This window comes from Salmo salar, chromosome ssa01 (genome assembly GCF_905237065.1).
Source record: "Salmo salar chromosome ssa01, Ssal_v3.1, whole genome shotgun sequence".
NCBI classification, from domain to species: Eukaryota; Metazoa; Chordata; class Actinopteri; order Salmoniformes; family Salmonidae; genus Salmo; species Salmo salar.
In genome coordinates, this window is record NC_059442.1 from 111,373,931 (window position 1) to 111,397,354 (window position 23,424).

The 23,424-nt window shown below is 41.8% G+C and overlaps 1 protein-coding gene across 2 annotated transcripts; it reads left to right on the top strand.

Moving 5' to 3' along the window:
- Positions 1-544: 544 nt before the first annotated feature.
- On the top strand, positions 545-16,250 carry LOC106593571 (A disintegrin and metalloproteinase with thrombospondin motifs 14). 2 transcript variants are annotated; one of them, XM_045687509.1, is made up of 5 exons: positions 545-821; positions 4,873-5,080; positions 6,021-6,150; positions 10,435-10,545; positions 14,628-16,250. In XM_045687509.1, the coding sequence occupies exons 2-5, from the start codon at positions 4,949-4,951 to the stop codon at positions 15,170-15,172; spliced, it is 918 nt and encodes a 305-aa protein (XP_045543465.1). In that variant the 5' UTR covers positions 545-821; positions 4,873-4,948; the 3' UTR covers positions 15,173-16,250. The 2 variants fall into 2 exon arrangements, with proteins under 2 accessions (XP_045543465.1, XP_045543463.1); XM_045687507.1 differs by having other exon boundaries at positions 550-821; positions 14,484-16,250.
- The last annotated feature ends 7,174 nt before the right edge of the window (positions 16,251-23,424 follow it).

A 23,424-nucleotide genomic window follows, 5' to 3' on the forward strand; every position in this document is an offset into this window, starting at 1 on the left:
TGTTGTGTTGTCCTATAGACATGCTGAAGATGTTTCATATTGTCTTGTTGTCCTGTAGACATGCTGAAGATGTTTCATATTGTCTTGTTGTGTTGTCTTATAGACATGCTGAAGATGTTTCATATTGTCTTGTTGTGTTGTCTTATAGACATGCTGAAGATGTTTCATATTGTCTTGTTGTGTTGTCTTATAGACATGCTGAAGATGTTTCATATTGTCTTGTTGTCCTATAGACATGCTGAAGATGTTTCATATTGTCTTGTTGTCCTATAGACATGCTGAAGATGTTTCATATTGTCTTGTTGTGTTGTCCTGTAGACATGCTGAAGATGTTTCATACCTGGTTGACGCAGAGCCTAAATGTCCTCAGGGCATGTTGCTAAGGGGTCTCTGACACATTCACATTCAGATGGTTCTTCCTACCCTGTTGCTCTGTCAGTGTGTGTGTGTGTGTGTGTGTGTGTGTGTGTGTGTGTGTGTGTGTGTGTGTGTGTGTGTGTGTGTGTGTGTGTGTGTGTGTGTGTGTGTGTGTGTGTGTGTGTGTGTGTGTGTGCTCTCTCCAGTGTTAGTTCATATAGCCACCTGTATTTTCTTTCTGTCAAATGATTTACAGTATAATTGAGAAACGTATGTTTTGCCAGACGTTACAACAGATTGTACTAAGCAGTTTAATTGGACCGTCTGGCAGGTATACAGTACACCAAATACGGATGCAGGAGGAAGAGCGACAGTCGACTGGTGCACCGGAACTTCTGTGAAACCAGCAAGAAGCCCAAACCCATCCGGAAGAGGTGCAACGTGAACGAGTGCAGTCAGCCAACGTGAGCTCCTCTCCCCTTCACTCTCCCCTCTAGCCTTTCTGTCCATGTCCGAGCCATGTTGATAGCAGAGCATCCATTTCATCATCATCATCATCATCATCATCGCTCTAAGGGACTCTCCCTCTCGAAGAGGGACTGAAGCTAATGCACTGTGTCTGGATGACTAACCTAGTCATTCCCAGTAGTAGACAGATTGAATAATGAGATAATAACCTAGTCATTCCCAGTAGTGGACAGATTGAATAATGAGATAATAACCTAGTCATTCCCAGTAGTAGACAGATTGAATAATGTGATAATAACCTAGTCATTCCCAGTAGTAGACAGATTGAATAATGTGATAATAACCTAGTCATTCCCAGTAGTGGACAGATTGAATAATGTGATAATAATCTAGTCATTCCCAGTAGTGGACAGATTGAATAATGTGATAATAACCTAGTCATTCCCAGTAGTGGACAGATTGAATAATGAGATAATAACCTAGTCATTCCCAGTAGTAGACAGATTGAATAATGTGATAATAACCTAGTCATTCCCAGTAGTAGACAGATTGAATAATGTGATAATAACCTAGTCATTCCCAGTAGTGGACAGATTGAATAATGAGATAATAACCTAGTCATTCCCAGTAGTAGACAGATTGAATAATGTGATAATAACCTAGTCATTCCCAGTAGTGGACAGATTGAATAATGTGATAATAACCTAGTCATTCCCAGTAGTGGACAGATTGAATAATGAGATAATAACCTAGTCATTCCCAGTAGTGGACAGATTGAATAATGTGATAATAACCTAGTCATTCCCAGTAGTAGACAGATTGAATAATGTGATAATAACCTAGTCATTCCCAGTAGTAGACAGATTGAATAATGTGATAATAACCTAGTCATTCCCAGTAGTAGACAGATTGAATAATGTGATAATAACCTAGTCATTCCCAGTAGTAGACAGATTGAATAATGTGATAATAACCTAGTCATTCCCAGTAGTAGACAGATTGAATAATGTGATAATAACCTAGTCATTCCCAGTAGTGGACAGATTGAATAATGTGATAATAACCTAGTCATTCCCAGTAGTGGACAGATTGAATAATGTGATAATAACCTAGTCATTCCCAGTAGTGGACAGATTGAATAATGAGATAATAACCTAGTCATTCCCAGTAGTGGACAGATTGAATAATGTGATAATAACCTAGTCATTCCCGGTAGTGGACAGATTGAATAATGAGATAATTGTCACATTCTTCTTCGTCAGACGATAAGGAAAAATCATTGTCGGACCAAAACGCAGCGGGATCATGTGTACTCATCTTCTTTATTTAGGAAAAGAAGGGAAACCAAAATAAACACGTACACAAAACACAATGACGCATAACAGGCTGGTAAGGCAACTAAGCTATACCTAGCACAATCTCCCACAAACTCCAAACACATACCTAATTATAGGACTCTCAATCAGAGGCAACTAGGAAACACCTGCCTCCAATTGAGAGTCCAACACCCAATACCTAAACATAGAAATACTAAACTAGAAAGAACATAGAAATACAAAAACATAGAACATAACCCAAAACCCGGAAATAATAAATCAAACACCCTTCTAAACAAACCACCACCCTGAACCACATAAAACAAATACCCTCTGCTACGTCCTGACAGAAACTACAATCACAAATAACCCCTATACTGGTCAGGACGTGACTATAATAACCTAGTCATTCCCGGTAGTAGACAGATTGAATAATGAGATAATAACCTAGTCATTCCCGGTAGTAGACAGATTGAATAATGTGATAATAACCTAGTCATTCCCAGTAGTGGACAGATTGAATAATGAGATAATAACCTAGTCATTCCCGGTAGTAGACAGATTGAATAATGAGATAATAACCTAGTCATTCCCAGTAGTAGACAGATTGAATAATGTGATAATAACCTAGTCATTCCCAGTAGTGGACAGATTGAATAATGAGATAATAACCTAGTCATTCCCAGTAGTGGACAGATTGAATAATGTGATAATAACCTAGTCATTCCCAGTAGTGGACAGATTGAATAATGAGATAATAACCTAGTCATTCCCAGTAGTAGACAGATTGAATAATGTGATAATAACCTAGTCATTCCCAGTAGTGGACAGATTGAATAATGTGATAATAACCTAGTCATTCCCAGTAGTAGACAGATTGAATAATGTGATAATAACCTAGTCATTCCCAGTAGTAGACAGATTGAATAATGTGATAATAACCTAGTCATTCCCAGTAGTGGACAGATTGAATAATGAGATAATAACTTAGTCATTCCCAGTAGTGGACAGATTGAATAATGAGATAATAACCTAGTCATTCCCAGTAGTGGACAGATTGAATAATGAGATAATAACCTAGTCATTCCCAGTAGTAGACAGATTGAATAATGCGATAATAACCTAGTCATTCCCAGTAGTGGACAGATTGAATAATGAGATAATAACCTAGTCATTCCCAGTAGTGGACAGATTGAATAATGTGATAATAACCTAGTCATTCCCAGTAGTGGACAGATTGAATAATGTGATAATAACCTAGTCATTCCCAGTAGTGGACAGATTGAATAATGTGATAATAACCTAGTCATTCCCAGTAGTGGACAGATTGAATAATGTGATAATAACCTAGTCATTCCCAGTAGTGGACAGATTGAATAATGTGATAATAACCTAGTCATTCCCAGTAGTGGACAGATTGAATAATGTGATAATAACCTAGTCATTCCCAGTAGTGGACAGATTGAATAATGTGATAATAACCTAGTCATTCCCAGTAGTGGACAGATTGAATAATGTGATAATAACCTAGTCATTCCCAGTAGTAGACAGATTGAATAATGTGATAATAACCTAGTCATTCCCAGTAGTGGACAGATTGAATAATGTGATAATAACCTAGTCATTCCCAGTAGTAGACAGATTGAATAATGTGATAATAACCTAGTCATTCCCAGTAGTAGACAGATTGAATAATGTGATAATAACCTAGTCATTCCCAGTAGTGGACAGATTGAATAATGTGATAATAACCTAGTCATTCCCAGTAGTGGAAAGATTGAATAATGTGATAGTTGGGGTGAGTGCCCTGTGCCACGGCAGTCTGGCCTTATTATATGAAAGGTCAGTGAAGTGAAGGAGGTCTGACTGAGAGTCTTTCTCCCCCCCTCTCTCTTACTCTGTCTGCCCCCCCTCTCTCTCTTATTCTGTCTGCCCCCCTCTCTCTCTTATTCTGTCTGCCCCCCCTCTCTCTCTTACTCTGTCTGCCCCCCCTCTCTCTCTTATTCTGTCTGCCCCCCCTCTCTCTCTTACTCTGTCTGCCCCCCCTCTCTCTCTTATTCTGTCTGCCCCCCCTCTCTCTTACTCTGTCTGCCCCCCCTCTCTCTCTTATTCTGTCTGCCCCCCTCTCTCTCTTATTCTGTCTGCCCCCCTCCTCTCTCTTATTCTGTCTGCCCCCTTCTCTCTCTTATTCTGTCTGTCCCCCTCTCTCTCTTATTCTGTCTGCCCCCCTCTCTCTCTTATTCTGTCTGCCCCCCCCTCTCTCTCTTATTCTGTCTGCCCCCCCTCTGTCTCTTATTCTGTCTGCCCCCCCTCTCTCTCTTATTCTGTCTGCCCCCCCTCTCTCTCTTATTCTGTCTGCCCCCCCCTCTCTCTTATTCTGTCTGCCCCCTCTCTCTCTTATTCTGTCTGCCCCCCCTCTCTCTTATTCTGTCTGCCCCCCCTCTCTCTTATTCTGTCTGCCCCCCTCTCTCTTATTCTGTCTGCCCCCCCCTCTCTCTCTTATTCTGTCTGCCCCCCCCTCTCTTATTCTGTCTGCCCCCCCTCTCTCTTATTCTGTCTGCCCCCCCTCTCTCTCTCTTATTCTGTCTGCCCCCCCTCTCTCTTATTCTGTCTGCCCCCCTCTCTCTCTTATTCTGTCTGCCCCCCCTCTCTCTCTTATTCTCTCTGCCCCCCCTCTCTCTTATTCTGTCTGCCCCCAATCCTCCCTCCCTCTCTCTCCCTCCTCTCCCAGGTGGTTGGTGGAGGAGTGGAACCCGTGCAGTAAGACGTGTGGGAAGGTTGGCTACCAGTCCAGGGTTGTTCAGTGTATGCAGGCCCTCCACAACGGCACAAACCGGACGGTCCACACTAAGTACTGTACAGAGGACAAGCCTGAGACCAGGAAGGTCTGTAACCCCTCTGCCTGCCCTGCACAGTGGAGGACAGGGGCCTGGTCACAGGTGGGTCCCAGCATAGAGCTTCACCACAGAGCATCCTCTAGACAGGGGCCTGGTCAAAGGTGGGTCCCAGCATAGAGCTTCACCACAGAGCATCCTTTAGACAGGGGCCTGGTCACAGGTGGGTCCCAGCATAGAGCTTCACCACAGAGCATCCTCTAGACAGGGGCCTGGTAACAGGTGGGTCCCAGCATGGAGCTCCACCACAGAGCCTTCAGTACAGACAGGGACCTGGTCATGGAGCTCTGTCACACAGCTTACAGTACTACTTATCAGAGTTGGGGTCAACTCAATTTCAATTCAATCAATGATGGAATTGGAATTTCTGTTCACTAAAATAGAATTGTAGTTTTCTTTGTGAATTGACTGAATTGAATTGTAATGAAGCTCAACTCTGGTATGGAACATTATCCAGTCACCACACACTGAAGGAGACGTGAAGAGGATGGTTAGCGTATCCAGACCCTCTAGCAGAGTTCTATTTTATTGATTTTGTTGAATATAAACACTTTTTTCCTCTGTTGTTTACCGGGTTTTCTGGAAAGGGAAGTTGCTCTATATCGATTTGTTTTAGGAATTGTGCTAGCTAACTGTTCTAGGGATTTCAGCGTTGTTTCTAAGAACTGTGAAGAGCCAGCTGCTTTGAGTCTCGTCTGACCCGCTGTCTCTCTGGCCACCACAGTGTTCAGTAAGCTGTGGAGAGGGGATTCGACAGAGACAGGTTATCTAACCCGCTGTCTCTCTGTGTCTCTCTTTGTGGGCCCCACAGTGTTCAGTAAGCTGTGGAGAGGGGATTCGACAGAGACAGGTTATCTAACCCGCTGTCTCTCTGTGTCTCTCTGTGTGGGCCCCACAGTGTTCAGTAAGCTGTGGAGAGGGGATTCGACAGAGACAGGTTATCTAACCCGCTGTCTCTCTGTGTCTCTCTGTGTGGGCCCCACAGTGTTCAGTAAGCTGTGGAGAGGGGATTCGACAAAGACAGGTTGTGTGTAGAGCCACAGACAACACCATCGGCCAGTGTGAGGGAGACAAGCCTGAAACGGTCCTCATCTGTAAACTGAGCCCATGTCCAGGTAGAGTACATACACACACACATGCATGCTCTTATGCACACACACACATACACACGCTCATAGAAACACACACACAGAACAACACACACACAGAGATAGAAGTCAATGATGTGTAATAACTGTTCCTATTACTGTCCCTATAAGTGCTTCAGGAGACCTCTATAGCACTTTGTGTGTGTGTGTGTGTGTGTGTGTGTGTGTGTGTGTGTGTGTGTGTGTGTGTGTGTGTGTGTGTGTGTGTGTGTGTGTGTGTGTGTGTGTGTGTGTGTGTGTGTGCGCGTGTTTAACTTAAATCATAAACTATACTTGACCAGATGTCCCCACAAGAATAGTAAAAGAACAAACATAACTGGAGACATTCTGTTGTTCTTCACGAGGTCAAATGCTGTTTCTAGTGGGGTTAGGGTTAAGGTTAGAATTAGTGTTAGGATTAGAATTAGGTTTAAGGTTAGAATTTGTGTTAGGATTAGAATTAGGTTTAGGGTTAAGGTTAGAATTAGTGTTAGGGTAAGAATTAGGGTTAGGAGCTGGGATTAGTTTTAGGGTTAAGGTTAGGTTTTTGGGTTATGGTTAGGGTTAGCCTTAGGGTTATGGTTTTGGGTAATGGTTAGGGTTAGCCTTAGGGGTTAAGGAAAATAGGATTTTGAATGGGACTGAATTGTATGTCCCCACAAGGTTAGCTGCGCAAGACTGCGTGCGTGCGTGCGTGTGTGTGTGTGTGTGTGTGTGTGTGTGTGTGTGTGCACGTCTGTATCTGTGTCTATACATGCATCTGAACAGTTGGGAAAGCCAATATAAATGGACCCTCCTCATCCATAACACCTGGGGGGAATGGGGGGAATTGAGCTTTGTACCCAGTTGTTATCTGAGGAGTGACTTCCAGGGGATAAAACACATTTAGGGGACACCTCTTTATGAACTATTAGAAAGGAGGATGAGAGTTGTCCAAACATGAATGGGTGACATTTAGGAGAGGAACAGGGGTTCTTAACCTCTCTAGGGTAGGGGGCAGTATTTTCACATCCGGATAAAAAACATACCCGATTTAATCTGGTTATTACTACTGCCCAGAAACTAGAATATGCATATAATTGTTTGATTTGGATAGAAAACACCCTAAAGTTTCTAAAACTGTTTGAATGGTGTCTGTGAGTATAACAGAACTCATATGGCAGGCAAAAACCTGAGAAGATTCTGTACAGGAAGTGCCCTCTCTGACCATTTCTTGGCCTTCTACACTCTCTTTATTGAAAACTGAGGATCTCTGCTGTAACGTGACACTTCCTATGGCTCCCATAGGCTCTCAGAGGGCGCCAGAACGTTGAATGATGACTTTGCAGCCCATGGCTGAAAAACAGTAGCGCATTTGGTAAGTGGTCGATCTGAGAACAATGAGACGGGCGCGCGTGTGCACGTGAAGAGGCCATTTTCAACTTTGAGTCTTTGAACGAAAACAGGGTTTCCCGGTCGGAATATTATCGCTTTTTTACGAGAAAAATCGCATAAAAATTGATTTTAAACAGCGTTTGACATGCTTCGAAGTACGGTAATGGAATATTTAGACATTTTTTGTCACGAAACGCGCCGGGCGCGTCACCCTTCGGATAGTGTCTTGAACGCAAGAACAAAACAGAGGATATTTGAACATAACTATGGATTATTTTGAACCAAAACAACATTTGTGGATGAAGTAGAAGTCCTGGGAGTGCATTCTGACGAAGAACAGCAAAGGTAATCCAATTTTTCTTATAGTAAATCTGAGTTTGGTGAGTGCCAAACTTGGTGGGTGTCAAAATAGCTAGCCCGTGATGGCGAGCTATCTACTCAGAATATTGCAAAATGTGCTTTTGCCGAAAAGCTATTTTAAAATCGGACACCGCGATTGCATAAAGGAGTTCTGTATCTATAATTCTTAAAATAATTTATGTTTTTTGTGAACGTTTATCGTGAGTAATTTAGTAAATTCACCGGAAGTTTGCGGTGGGTATGCTAGTTCTGAACGTCACATGCTAATGTAAAAAGCTGGTTTTTGATATAAATATGAACTTGATTGAACAAAACATGCATGTATTGTATAACATTATGTCCTAGGAGTGTCATCTGATGAAGATCATCAAAGGTTAGTGCTGCATTTAGCTGTGGTTTTGGTTTTTGTGACATTATATGCTAGCTTGAAAAATGGGTGTCTGATTATTTCTGTCTGGGTACTCTGCTGACATAATCTAATGTTTTGCTTTCGTTGTAAAGTCTTTTTGAAATCGGACAGTGTGGTTAGATTAACGAGAGTCTTGTCTTTAAAATGGTGTAAAATAGTCATATGTTTGAGAAATTGAAGTAATAGCATTTCTAAGGTATTTGAATATCGTACCACGGGATTCCACTGGCTGTTGAGTAGGTGGGACGATTTCATCCCACATACCCTAGAGAGGTTAAAGAGCTCTGATTACCTGGGGAGACAGGAGAGGAGAGGAGGGGGTTCTTAAAGAGCTCTGATTACCTGGGGAGACAGGACAGGAGAGGAGAGGAGGAGGTTCTTAAAGAGCTCTGATTACCTGGTGAGACAGGACAGGAGAGGAGAGGAGGAGGTTCTTAAAGAGCTCTGATTACCTGGGGAGACAGGACAGGAGAGGAGAGGAGGAGGTTCTTAAAGATCTCTGATTACCTGGGGAGACAGGAGAGGAGAGGAGGAGGTTCTTAAAGAGCTCTGATTACCTGGGGAGACAGGACAGGAGAGGAGAGGAGGAGGTTCTTAAAGATCTCTGATTACCTGGGGAGACAGGAGAGGAGAGGAGGAGGTTCTTAAAGAGCTCTGATTACCTGGGGAGACAGGAGAGGAGAGGAGGAGGTTCTTAAAGAGCTCTGATTACCTGGGGAGTTTGGAACAGATGGTGCGTTGTGGCTTTGTCTGAGACCATGTTTATGTCAAGTTAGGACATAGGCTACTGCTTCACTGTGGTTTGTGTTTGTTGTATTGTTGGTTACTGATGGCCCCTTGGTGTGTGTTGTTGGTTACATGAAAATTGCTAAAAAACATCACATTTGAAGTTTTGGAATGGCCTAGTCAAAGTCCAGACCTAATCCCAACTGAGATGTCGTGGCAGGACGTGAAATGAGAAGTTCATATTTTTTTGTTATTTGTAAATTCAGGCTCCCTTTATCTAATATTAGGTTTTGGTTGAAGATTTGATAACATTCAGTATCAAAAATATTCAAGAATGGAGAAAATCAGAAAGGGGGCAAAGACTTTTTCACAGCACTGCATATATTATGTATGTATAAAAAATAAAAATAAATACGAAATTTGTGTCTGCGGACCCCACATGGGGTCGCAAACCCCTAGTTCGGGAACCACTGCCATAGCAAATCCCTTTTGGTGCTATATGTAACCTTTTTTTGAAGGTTCTATGAAGAACCATGCTCAAGGTTCTAAATGGAACATGGTGTTAATGTTCTATAAAGAACCATTAGTAAAAGGCTCTATATAGCATCAAAAAAGGGTTCTACTATGGTTGCAACCCTTTTCCTATGGTCCTTTATAGAACCTTTATGGAGAATGGTTCTATAAAGAACCTTCTTTAATCTTAAATGTTCTTTGTATATCCAATTGAAAACCACACAGGGTTTTATTCTGGTCAGACATGTTATATTGTTAAAATACCGTAGGTGTTATTATTGACAAGTTGAATGAAATGAGCTTCCTCTGGAACAGCTGGGGTCCCTGAGGAGAGAATTCAGACCCACTGACTGATTTAGTCATCTGTTCTCAACTGACACAAGGCCATAACATGAGTCTTTCACAGGACACCATCACTGGCCATAGTCATATACAAAATGTAATGGCATAACACAACACATCAGATAACCTGACATGACACTCTCACTCACAGCTGCACAAAAAGAGCTGTGTGTAAACCACGCCCCCAAATATTCTAATGAGCTGCTTCCCCTACATTTGAATTATCACTAGAAGAGGAAAGAACCATTTTCTGAACTGTAAAGAACCATTTGAAGAGCTCAAAGGGCTATTTGAGTCATTATGGTTCCACATAGAACCATCACCTTCCCAAAGAACCCTTATGTAGGGTTGCAGTTAAGGTAACTTTCCCCAAAATGTCCAGGATGTCCAGAACTCCCAGTCGGTACATTACCAGAAGAAGTAAGGAAAAAGCAAGACATCTGGAATCATCCAACCTGGATTTCTGGAAAATCTGAATTTTGCAACCCAAAGTCCCACCATGTAATAATGTGTAAATGTTGCCGTCTCTCATCCTGTGGTATAAACAGGACAGTCATCGCTGCCCCCGCTCACTAAAGAAGCCATGGAGAATTCAACAACGAAGACGGAGGGTGTACATCAGATTGTTCCTGATAATCCTGTCCACAAACTCTCCTCCAGTAAGTGAGCATGAGATGCTTCTATTGGATCCAATAAAATCCTAGTCTATTCTATTCTTCTATTGGAGTTTATTGGATTCTAGTCTATTCTATTCTTCTATTGGATTTTATTGGATTCTAGTCTATTCTATTCTTCTATTGGATTTTATTGGATTCTAGTCTATTCTATTCTTCTATTGGATTTTATTGGATTCTAGTCTATTCTATTCTTCTATTGGATTTTATTGGATTCTAGTCTATTCTATTCTTCTATTGGAGTTTATTGGATTCTAGTCTATTTTATTCTTCTATTGGATTTTATTGGATTCTAGTCTATTCTATTCTTAGCGGCTTACCATTTTAAACATCTGATACTAAAGAGTATGTCTGAGAAATATGTTTGAGGTACAGTGTGTAGTGAATTCGGGGAACAGCCCTGACTGGGACTCAACCCATAACCTTAGGCGTTACGCCAAGAGGTCCAAATCTCTTTTCTTTTGTGACCAACTTTTTATTCAGTTTTGTCATTATTTTGTTTTTCAAAGCGGGGTTACAAGTACAAAAACAATCAAATAAATGCATACAAAGATAACCCAGCCCCCTTCCACCCGCCCTCATCCTCAATTGTTCCTTGACCAGCCCCATTCCTTCTTGTTGTCGATAATTCTAGTGTTATAACTCCTAACAGTAACTGGTAACTGGTTAAATGGGAGAGTGAGGTAGTCGCCATCTTAGAGCCAATCATTTTTCAGCAGCAGTGCTGCCCTCCGGCAGTAATCTTCTCTGATTGATTGAGAGATTCAAGGGGCTATCATCGTTAAGTAACATAATTAAAGGAAAGCATTGAATATTTAAATTCATGAACTTCGTGGGGAAAAAAGGCATTTATCTGTAGGGCACACCCACATCAAATGAAAGAATGTGCCTACCTGATTTAGGGGACACAGTGAACAGTTGCACATTGGGGCCAATTTCATTGTAAAATGTTTCCTTGGTGTTAAATACAGTGAATAAGTTGGTGGTTGGGATTACAGAATGCCATGGTCTTATTGTTTCCATATTCTGTTTGAGTTAAAGGATTGTTCAGATTCAAGTAGATCTGTAGACCGTACTTTTTTAATGGCTAGCTCAGAATATGAGCTTTCCAAAAGTTGTTTATATATCATAGTGCACTCCTTTATGGAGCCCAGATAACTTATTTTATAAATCCCATCATTGGAGGTTTCAGTAGCTGGGTTTCCCAAAGGTCTCCATAGCTGACTTAAGTTGTAAATATATATATTTTTTTTCCTTGGAATGTTCTTAAACCATTAATGTCCATGATATCAGTAAGGATACGGATTCCACATTTGGACCATTGAGGGGATGCTAAAGGCTATCCTCCAGATCACAAGGCATTATTGTGAAATATTGGGAGTCTGGACATGCCATTTTGATTCCCAGTTACATTGTTTTTCAAATAGAAATTGTGTGAGCAATAATAGGGTTAAAGCATAGTTTTACATTGTGTAAGGGAGGTATCAGTGAAGACCACCTCTTCCAGGGCAATAGGAGCCAGGGGGCAGAATAATCACGTCTAAACCAATTTCGGATGGGGCGAAATGCTAGTGCCGGAAATACAATTTAAGGTTAGGTATGGATAGTCCTCCTACATCTTTCCCTCTTTGTAAATGTGTTCATTTTATCTGGGATCGTTCACCTTGCCAAATACATTTTGAAGCCGCTCTATGACTTTCTGCCCAATAGCCAGAGCCATAGGAAGCATTGAACTACAGAAACCCAGCCGCAACTGGGATATTCCATCTACTGAGGTTGGATTGAATTGGTTTGAGCGTTCTGTTAGTTTCTGCCAATGGTTTTATCTACAGAAGGAGCTACACTGAGTATACAAAACATTAGGAACACCTGCTCTTTCCATGACAAAGACTTTTACATTTTGGTAGGACTTCATTGTAAATGAGAATGTGTTCTTAACTGACTTGCCTAGTTAAATAAAGGTCGAATAAAATATTTATAAATAAAATAGCCTGACTAGGTGAATCAAGGTGAAAGCTATAATCCCTTTTTGATGTCACCTGTAAATCCACTTCAATCAGTATAGATGAAGGGAAGTAAAAATGGAAGGAGACAGGTTAAAGAAGGATTTGTAAGCCTTGAGACATGGATTGTGTATGTGTGCCATTTAGAGGGTGAATGGACAAGACACAAGATTATAGTGCCTTTGAAAGTAGTAGGTGCCAGGCACACTGGTTTGAGTGTGTCAAGAACTGCAATGCTGCTGGGTTTTTCACGCTGAAGAGTTTCTCGTGTGTATCTCGTGTGTATCAAGAATGGTCCACCACCCAAAGGACATCCAGCTAACTTGACACCACATTGGAGTCGACATGGGCCAGCATCCTTGTGGAACACTTTTGACACCTAGTAGATTCCATACCCAGGCGAATTGAGGCTGTTCTGAGGGCAAAAGGGGTGCAACTCAATATTAGGAAGGTGTTCCTAATGTTTTCTACACTCTGTGTATATCTACTACCAAATATTTAAAATGGGAAACGATTGAGTTTCCATAAGTATAATTATTTTGTCGACTGGGGTGGGTGTTGAAAAAAGAAATCTGCCCACGCCTCAGATGCTACATCAGTCCGCTAATAGAGGACTAGTAAAGGCCAGGTGCACTTCTTTTGTGAAATATATATTTTTATTAAATTCAGATTTTTCAGGGGGTGCAGCACGGCTAGGATTCTAAGGGTTTTGTAATGATCAATTATCCTTTTAAAATGATAAACTTGGATTAGCTAACACAACGTGCCATTGGAACTTGGTTGCTGATAATGGGCCTCTTTACGCCAATGTAGATATTCCGTTTCCAGCTACAATAGATATTTACAACATTAAGAATGTCTACACTATTTCTGATCAATTTTAATGGACAAAAAAATGTGGTTCTCTTTCAAAAACAGGGACATTTTAGTCATTTACAGTAGTGAATGCATACATTTCATTTCATGCATTTTTTTTTTGTACTGGCCCCCCGTGGGAATCGAACCCAGAACCCTGGTGTTGCACACACTATGTTGGCGTTGCAAACACCATGCTCTACCAACTGAGCCACAGGGAAGACACAGGACATTTCTAAGTGACCCCAGACATTTGAACAGTAGTGTATATCTATTATTAATGATGTAGTTGTTATCTTTAGTGTTAATAAGACCATAAAAACAGTCCCACAGTGAAACCCAGGCATTGGTCGTTCTCCATCCAGGTCATGGAGTCGCTCCTCCGTCACATTGGCCACTGACTCCAAACTTTCCACTTCAGTAGAGTAGGTATCCATTTTAGAAACGAGCAGTGCAAGAAATGTATTTATCTGTTTTAATTGCAAATCGAAGGTAGACGTAACTAACACTCTCTTGGATAGTATTGGTCAACTCTTTCTGTTGTCGGGTGTTTTAATAAACATTTTGCATTCAAGCCTCAGTTTTGGATGTATTCATTTTTCTGACAGTGTGCGGGTCGCCATGTCTTCCAGTATTGTTATTGTTGACTGCTACTCACCTGGAACAGACACTATTCAGTAGTAAGGACCTTAAGAGAGCAGACGGCATCTTATCATTCATGGGTGTTGAGAACCGCCATGTTCCCACAGGTGAATTCTGAATGGACAGAATAGTCCAGCTACTGGAGAGAAATACACCTGCTATTGTTACTTTTTAATACAGTGACCAGCCCACACCTTAATGTGATGTTATATGTAATACACATTTATTAGAAAATAAGTCACTTCATTCCTAGTTATTTTGCAAAAGAAAAGCCAGGAGAAAGCCACAAGTTTTCAGTGCATGCCAGCGGAACGGGATATAGTTGAAGAGGTTGCCAGGTGTTGGGTTGCCAGGTGTTGGGTTAATGTCACTACTGTATGAGGAAAGAGCCGTAATGTGTCTGACTCTTCTCTCGCCCCACAGATGAGCCATGTCTTGGAGACAAGTCTATATTCTGCCAGATGGAGGTCCTAGCCCGTTACTGTTCCATTCCAGGCTACAACAAGCTGTGCTGTGAGTCCTGCAACAAGAAGGAAGGCTTCACCACCCTCTTCTCTCCATCCCCAGACCTCCACAAGACTGGAGGATCCTCCGACTCAGACTCTGAGACGGGCCCAGACCAGGAGACCTCCACCCAGCCCAACCCCACCGCCTCCACCACCCTACCATCAGACTCCCCACTCCCCACCACCACCCAGAGCCCATCCCGAACCACTAAGACCCCTAGACGGCCTCGCTCCACTGCTCAGGGCCTGACCACCTTACCGTCGGCGAGTGCCGTCGTTCCCCAGGGTCCTTCCTTTGGGGTCGGGGATGGAGACTCGGTCCCTGGGCTCCCTTCTCTACCTCCAGGTCCCAGCCCGCCTCTCCGGCCCCGGCTCCGATCCAATGCTGCTCCAGACTCCAATGGAGACCCTGCTTTATCGCCATCTAAAGAGCACATCAGTCCAAACAACCGCTCTTTAGGCCAATCCGCCGGCCCCGGCCCTGAACCCGAGCCTGCTGGAACTGTGGCTGGCGTTGCTGCTGCCAGGTCAAGAAGGGAGGATGTAGGATCAGACTCAGCTCACAGAACCAGAACAACCAGAACCCTGTCCCATGTGCTGACATGATCACTGACTTATCCTGGGACTTGCTGCTCAGTAATATGGTCCACCGTGACTTCTGTCAGCTAAACGTTATTGCAACGTTGTTACAGCATTAGAGTGTTACAGCGTTACAATGTGACAATGTTACAATATGACAATGTTACAATGTGACAACTTTATTACAACATTGTTACAACATTATTACAAACATCTGATGGATTGGACTGGACTCTCAACTGATTGCTGCAAGAATAAATTAACATACAATTTAAAATAAATCCATGCCAGTGGACTTAGACCAGTAATGGTTACCTCATCGAACCAGCAGAGTGATCTCTATGCATTTGCACTGCATCACTCAGCCCTCTCTGCTTCAGTTACTAAATGGAATGATAAAAAATAAAATAAAATGGTGCTGGAACTAAAATGACTACAAGACATGTTAAACAATGTGATGACTGCATTGCTACCATTTACTTCCTGATCTGTGTACATGTTAAACAATGTGACGACTGCATTGCTACCATTTACTTCCTGATCTGTGTACATGTTAAACAATGTGACGACTGCATTGCTACCATTTACTTCCTGATCTGTGTACATGTTAAACAATGTGACGACTGCATTGCTACCATTTACTTCCTGATCTGTGTACAGTTGTGCAAACATATTTTGAAAGTGCATCAGAACTACTTATTGAACTTTAATATTGTGAAGATATTGTGTGGCACGGCCAAAAACCTTAACTTTAGGGGCTGTCACAAGTTGAAGTGGTGATGTCACAAGTATTGGTGATGTCACAAGTATTGGTGATGTCACAAGTTTGGAGATGATGTCACAATGTATTGGTGATGATGTCGCAGTGTCTTGGTGATGATGTAACTTCCTCCAGGGAGCTTTGTACCCTCTGCCCATTGGTGCTCTTATTGTTGAAGTGCTTCCCAAACAACCATTTACAAGAGATTGACCTCAGAGGTCATCTAAAGGTCAAAAGGTCAACAGGTCAAGTCTGTTTGTAAAGCCAACCCCACTGTAGCATGCACATTACCTTTGTGGAAAAACTCACATATGCTTTAAAAGATAAAAAGAAAACCATTCTTGATATTTTTTTGTAAGTGATATATTTTGCAAGTAATATTGTATATAGTGTACATTTCAGCAGCATAGTATTATCTAAGAAACTAACAGCCAGCCAACAGAATGTAAAGTATAATGATGTCAGTCGAGAAGTAGAGAGAATGCTGTAAGTCTGCAGAGTGGTTGGTCTGATGTCACGCTGTTTCAAGTTGTGCATTACCTCATTCCTGTCTTGCAGTTCATAACATCATTATGTGTATTGTATAGTTCTTGTATATACATGAATGAAAAGCTTTAAATGTTAATATTTATTAAATTTTTAAATGGTAGGGAGGAGAAAAAAACGTTTAAAAGAAAAATGTAAAAGTTGTCGTCTTTTTTGCGTCATCTTGGTCCGAGTCGAAAGCTAATCAGCTGGTGAAAAAACTCAGTCAGATTAGGACAATACCTTGTTGTTCAAATACTTTTTCCTATCTTCAAACCTTTTTTTATGCTAACAGTAGGATTCAGTTCATACCCAGACCACATCTTGAAGGGACAATCTGCAGTTGATGCATCACTCTAAATATTGATGATGTATACCCATTGATTCTTGAAGAATAGAACTTATAGACGCCTCATTGTCTTAGTTCAACTGTCCTACCCCATCAGAACTCAAAATACGCTGAGTGTACAAAACATTAGGGACACCTTCCTAATATTGAGTTGCATCCCCTTTTCCACTCAGAACAGACTCAATTCATCGGAGCATGGACTCTACAAGGTGTCAAAAGCATTCCACAGGGATGCTGGCCCATGTTGACTCCAATGCTTCCCACAGTTCTGTCAAGTTAGCTGGATGGCCTTTGGGTGGTGGACCATTCTTGATACACACGGGAAACTGTTGAACGTGAAAAACCCAGCAGCGTTGCAGTTCTTGACACACTCAAACCGGTGCTCCTGGCACCTACTACCATACTCCGTTCAAAGGCACTTATATATTTTGTCTTGTCCATTCACCCTCTGAATGACACACATACACAATCCATGTCTCAACTGTCTCCTCCCCTTCATCTACACTGATTTGAAGTGAATTTAACAGGTGACATCAATAAGGGATCATCGCTTTCACCTGGTCAGTCTGACCACCTCCGGCTCTATCCAGGGACCCATTGTGTCTGGATATCTTCTTACAAGTTTAGATCTGTACAGTGAAGTGAAGCCATTTACATCACCCTTATCCCACACTCTAAAATCATTGACAGGTGGCCCCATTGACTTATGCCATCAATTTGTATCTTAACATAAATACATCAATATTAGCTGTGAAATAATTTTCAGACAGGGAGGGACCAGGAAATGAGGTCACAATGCGGACAGTGGGCGGATAAGACATTTTAATGCCATACACTTTTCATAAAATATCACAATCCGAATGTGGACAATATCAGGACACATGACATGTTAGCACTAGGTATTATAACGGTGGATTCTGAATGATGGTGGTGACGAGTTGTCGTGCAGAGTACCGCGTTATTGGAAACTCACACTGTTCTGCAGGCAGTATTGCCGGTTTTGACTAGATGGAGTACAGCAAACCTTTCGTAGCAAGGTTAGGATAACTTACGTAGCAAGTTAGGAGAATTAACATAGCAAGTTAGGAGAATTAGGTTAAGGTTAGGAAAAGGGTTAGGGTTAAAAGTCACCTAAAATTAATGTTGTGTTCGAGACCACTTAAAGTGAGATCAATTGAAGACCAAGACCGGAGCAAATCGAGCCACTCTACAAATGTTTACTAACCCAAACACAGTGGGGAACAATGGGCCTTCTACGCATTCAGAGAAGGGCTAAGGATGAATAAAATAAGGATTATAATAATGATAATGATATTATTATTTTCAATGATGTTCTGATTTAATCTGGGGCGGCAGGTAGCCTAGTGGTTAGAGTGTTGGACTAGTAACCGAAAGGTTGCAAGATCAAATCCCTGAGCTGACAAGGTAAAAAAACTGTTGTTCTGAACATGGCAGTTAATCCACTGTTCCTAGGCCGTCATTGAAAATAAGAATTTGTTCTTAACTGACTAAATAAAGGTAAGAAATATCATCCATTTTTGTTGGAAAGGAATGGATTTATCTCTGGGGAGAAATATCTAGTTAGCTAAGTCAGCGATTGGCTAGCCCATCAGAAGCAAGATAAAGGCGTCTGCCATTCAACTGTATTAGGGAAACATTTTGGAGTGACAGTGGAATCAACCAATCACATTTTGACTTAATGAGTGGGACCGTTTTTACAAAAACGTATGGAAACAACATGTCACTGCGCAATTGCGAACAGTAGTTTTCCCACAGTCTAGCTAGCTAGCTAGCTTTTGTTGTCAGCTAGTTTGCAGGGGCTGCAGCAGCTGTTATCAAAGAAGATGTTGTTGCTAATTTGTTAGCTTCTCCCTTTTCAAGAATAACTTTTAACAAGTTAAGTTTCAAATGATCATCATCTTGTGAGTGGAACTGTGTTTGTTATTGCAGCGCCTGTTGTTAGCCGTCTCTTTGAAAATAACTTGTGTGTGTGAAACGTTGTTGCGTTTTAAGTGGAACTGACAGCATTTTAGCATCATGAAATCTTATTAAAATCTGTTCATGTACACCCCCAGGAAGAATGACACTTAAAAAAAATAATCTGACAATCGACCACTTAGATATGGTCATTTCCACGTTTTCATGAATTCTTAGAATGTTTGGGAATTATGTATACTAATGCATTTGTGGAATTTCTATAGCAGTATAGAGTGAGAAAGCGGCCATGTGTTTGGACAATTAATAGACACTGCAGTAAAACCGAATAAAACCATCTGTCTTGTCCAGAATCATTCACTTTGAACTGGACTGTGTGTTTAGAGGCAGTAGGGCCTGTCATCATTCACTTTGAACTGGACTGTGTGTTTACAGACAGTAGGACCTGTCATCATTCACTATGAACTGGACTGTGTGTTTACAGGCAGTAGGGCCTGTCATCATTCACTATGAACTGGACTGTGTGTTTACAGACTGTAGGGCCTGTCATCATTCACTTTGAACTGGACTGTGTGTTTACAGACAGTAGGACCTGTCATCATTCACTTTGAACTGGACTGTGTTTACAGGTAATTGGGCCTGTCATCATTCACTTTGAACTGGACTGTGTGTTTACAGGCAGTAGGGCCTGTCATCATTCACTTTGAACTGGACTGTGTGTTTACAGACTGTTGCAACAGCGAGACATTAGATCATTAGAAACCATTCGCCAAAAGCCACAAAATACACCTGAATAGATTTCTGTAAATATGTAAATACCACAGGAGTCCTCTTCCATTTGGGAACTTTACAGTCCTATTGATCAAACAACCATGAGAAGGTAGGCTCTCTCCCTCAGTTATGCACATCAACCAGATCAACAACTAATGCTAGCCAGAGCAAGATGAGCTAAAATCTAACGAAGGAACATTAGATAAACCCTATCAAACTTTTTTCAGCTAGTTGGCCGTCAAAATTACACTGATAAACGATGGGGAATTGTAGCCTCCACGTCCTTCTGCAGCTTGCCTGCCAATGCATGCTTGTCCCAATCAAGCACCCAAGCTAACTGGCTGAAGTTGCATCTCTAGCTGTGTATATCCACCGAAAAACAATATGAGGGGAAAAAGTAGTCACTCACCCACTCCTCCAATGGCATGACATCCTCCTAGCAAATATCTAGCTAGCTATCTAGCTAACTCGAGGCTCTGTATTTTTAGCTTGCTACATAAATAGATACGCTAGCCTATTAGCCACATTATGATTGACTTGTGATCATTGCCCTTGCTAGTTTGATTGGATTGACATTCCCAGCATTAGTTACATTCGTCCGTTTTTGTCCAGAATATTGAGTCATTGAAACTGAAACCGTGCATCCGGAATGGAGGCAGCAAACAATGTACCAGGGCAGTTGTGATTTACAACCTGATAACAATATTTTTGTATTGGTGAATTATACTATACGTGCATTAAACTGCACCCATCTATTCTGCCAACAATGCCTTAGTGTACGTCATGTAACGCCGAGTCAAATAGAACCTATTTTTAAAACCTCTCATGAAGTTGGTTATGTGGCATAAACTGGGAATTTGATATTTTTGACTGAATTTATGATTGTCTGTTTGTTTCATATCTGCAAAGTAGTTAACACTGTCAGTTCCACTTTAAGGTCAGAGGTTAATTTTGAGTGCTAAAAGTGACATGTTTTTTTTGCAAAGGGAAGTAGTAGTAGTAAATTTCGATTGGGAATTGCTTAATGGTTGTGTTTTTTAGTCTTCTGATTGGCACCTACTGGCTTATTATTTTAGAGTTTATGGACTGCTTATCCTTTACCATCGTGCTGTGTGTGACTGCTGTCTTTCCATCAGACCTGTACAGTGGTGTAGTGGTGCTTTAACATCATGCTGTGTGTGACTGCTGTCTTTCCATCAGACCTATACAGTTGTGTAGTGGTGCTTTAACATCATGCTGTGTGTGACTGCTGTCTTTCCATCAGCCCTATACAGTGGTGTAGTGGTGCTTTAACATCATGCTGTGTGTGACTGCTGTCTTTCCATCAGCCCTATGCAGTGGTGTAGTGGTGCTTTAACATCATGCTGTGTGTGACTGCTGTCTTTCCATCAGCCCTATGCAGTGGTGTAGTGGTGCTTTAACATCATGCTGTGTGTGACTGCTGTCTTTCCATCAGCCCTATGCAGTGGTGTAGTGGTGCTTTAATATCATGCTGTGTGTGACTGCTGTCTTTCCATTAGACCTATCCAGTGATGTAGTGGTGCCTGGAGAAGTGGGTGTACTCTAATTTTGCCAAAAAGTTCCCGTCCAGCGAAGGATTTTTTTCACACGTGGTGTCTTTCCTATGTTTTCAGATTTTCACTCTCAAAATCACACCTTTTTTTAAATAGAAAAAATATAAACGTGATTGTTGAAGTCAACAACAATGCTTAAACCACATCAATCTGATTGGGTGGGTCTGTCAGGGCCCGGCTCCCCAGTGGGTGGGCCTGTCAGGGCCCGGCTCCCCAGTGGGTGGGCCTGTCAGGGCCCGGCTCTCCAGTGGGTGGGCCTGTCAGGGCCCGGCTCCCCAGTGGGTGGGCCTGTCAGGGCCCGGCTCCCCAGTGGGTGGGCCTGTCAGGGCCCGGCTCTCCAGTGGGTGGGCCTGTCAGGGACCGGCTCCCCAGTGGGTGGGCCTGTCAGGGCCTGGCTCCCCAGTTGGTGGGCCTCTGTCCACCAAGGCTCATCCATGTCTACGCCCCTGATGCAAACAGCGCGTAATGACATCACAAATAGCCTACTAACCAACAATTCTGACTAAACGTTTTCCAATACCTGGTTTGCATACTCTTTGTTGCCTTAGTTAGCATTTACTGGTAGATTCATAAGTTGAAACGTCTTTCCTATCCTACCGGCTACCGATGTCATTCTTCTGTGAGCTGCTCCATGCCAAAACCAGTTGAGAGAGTCACACTCTTGCTGCGAGTACAAATGACAGAGTACAAATGTATCCGACACCGGTCAATATGTGGTCTCGAGACCGTACTACAACACTACCTAAAACGCTACAATTGTCCCCGACGCTACTTGAACATATCTAGCCACAAACAGACCTGCCCTGAGAACAGCCTTTGTTTCCAATAAGGCTGCTTGTCCTGCATCACTAAAACGATCATTAGAACAGCGTTTGTTTCCAATAAGGCTGCTTGTCCTGCATCACTAAAACGATCATTAGAACAGCGTTTGTTTCCAATAAGGCTGCTTGTCCTGCAGCACTAAAACGATCATTAGAACAGTGTTTGTTTCCAATAAGGCTGCTTGTCCTGCAGCACTAAAACGATCATTAGAGCAGCGTTTGTTTCCAATAAGGCTGCTTGTCCTGCATCACTAAAACGATCATTAGAACAGCGTTTGTTTCCAATAAGGCTGCTTGTCCTGCATCACTAAAACATATATTTTCCTCCTCTTCTCTGTGCTTTATTAACATTGTATTTATGAAATGGAAATGTAGAAAGAGGAGTGTTTTTGAAAATACTCTGCTGGAAAAAATATTTGAAGACATGAAGGTTATTTTATTTTCCTGTCCAGAATGCACCACAGCATACTGTACAGTCAACTACTAATATTGCATCTGATAGTCGACTGAAAGGCATTTCTTTTGGAGGTGTTTCAGGCAGTTGCAGACTTACAGAAGACATAGAAATACATAGTCATGAGGTTTGTGTGGTTTATTATTATATATATATATATATTTAAATTGAACCTTTATTTAACTAGGCAAGTCAGTTAAGAACAAATTCTTATTTACAATGAGGGCCTACACCGGCCAAACCCGGGCGGCGCTGGGCCAATTGTACGCCGCCCTATGGGACTCCCAATCACGGCCAATTGTGATACAGCCTGGATACTGGTACAGTATATTATTCATGAATTCCTATTATGAGCTCAGCTTGTTCTCTCAGACGGGCAGACCCATGTGTGTGTGTGTGTGTGTGTGTGTGTGTGTGTGTGTGTGTGTGTGTGTGTGTGTGTGTGTGTGTGTGTGTGTGTGTGTGTGTGTGTGTGTGTGTGTGTGTGTGTGTGTGTGTGTGTACATGTAATGTAACTACATTTTGCAGTAGCTTGGTAGTTGAACTAAATTCAAATCTTGGTGGTGTTTTCAGTAGTTAATTATTTTGCTATGTAGCGGTGTAGCTAACTACAGGAAATATACACTACTGTTTTACCATGTAGCGGTGTAGCTAACTACTGGAACTACACACTACTGTTTTACCATGTAGCGGTGTAGCTAACTACTGGAACTTTACACTACTGTTTTACCATGTAGCGGTGTAGCTTACTACTGGAACTACACACTACTGTTTTACCATGTAGCGGTGTAGCTAACTACTGGAACTACACACTACTGTTTTGGCAAAAATAAAATATGGCTAAAGTAGGCAAAGTAGTCTTTTTCAGCATGCCACCTGCCTAATTTTCATTTGAAATGTTGTTTTGGGGTCTTTAACAGGCGGCAAAATTACACATTCTGTTAAGATATGACCCCAAAGTGATCTATTCTTGCAATGTGTAGTCTATGACATTTCAGATTTAGATATGATACTTTTTCACAAAGTAGTTTGGATGGAGTGAGCTTTAGTGTAGCTTAACTTATTCCAGTGTGAAGTAATTGGTAGCTTG

Bases quoted from the DNA above. Each gene is read 5' to 3' on its own strand.
- LOC106593571 (XM_045687507.1), top strand. From the start codon at position 4,949: ATGCAGGCCCTCCACAACGGCACAAACCGGACGGTCCACACTAAGTAC. The intron at 5,081-6,020 runs GTGGGTCCCAGC...TGGGCCCCACAG, and splicing joins GGACAGGGGCCTGGTCACAG to TGTTCAGTAAGCTGTGGAGA. The intron at 6,151-10,434 runs GTAGAGTACATA...TGGTATAAACAG, and splicing joins TAAACTGAGCCCATGTCCAG to GACAGTCATCGCTGCCCCCG.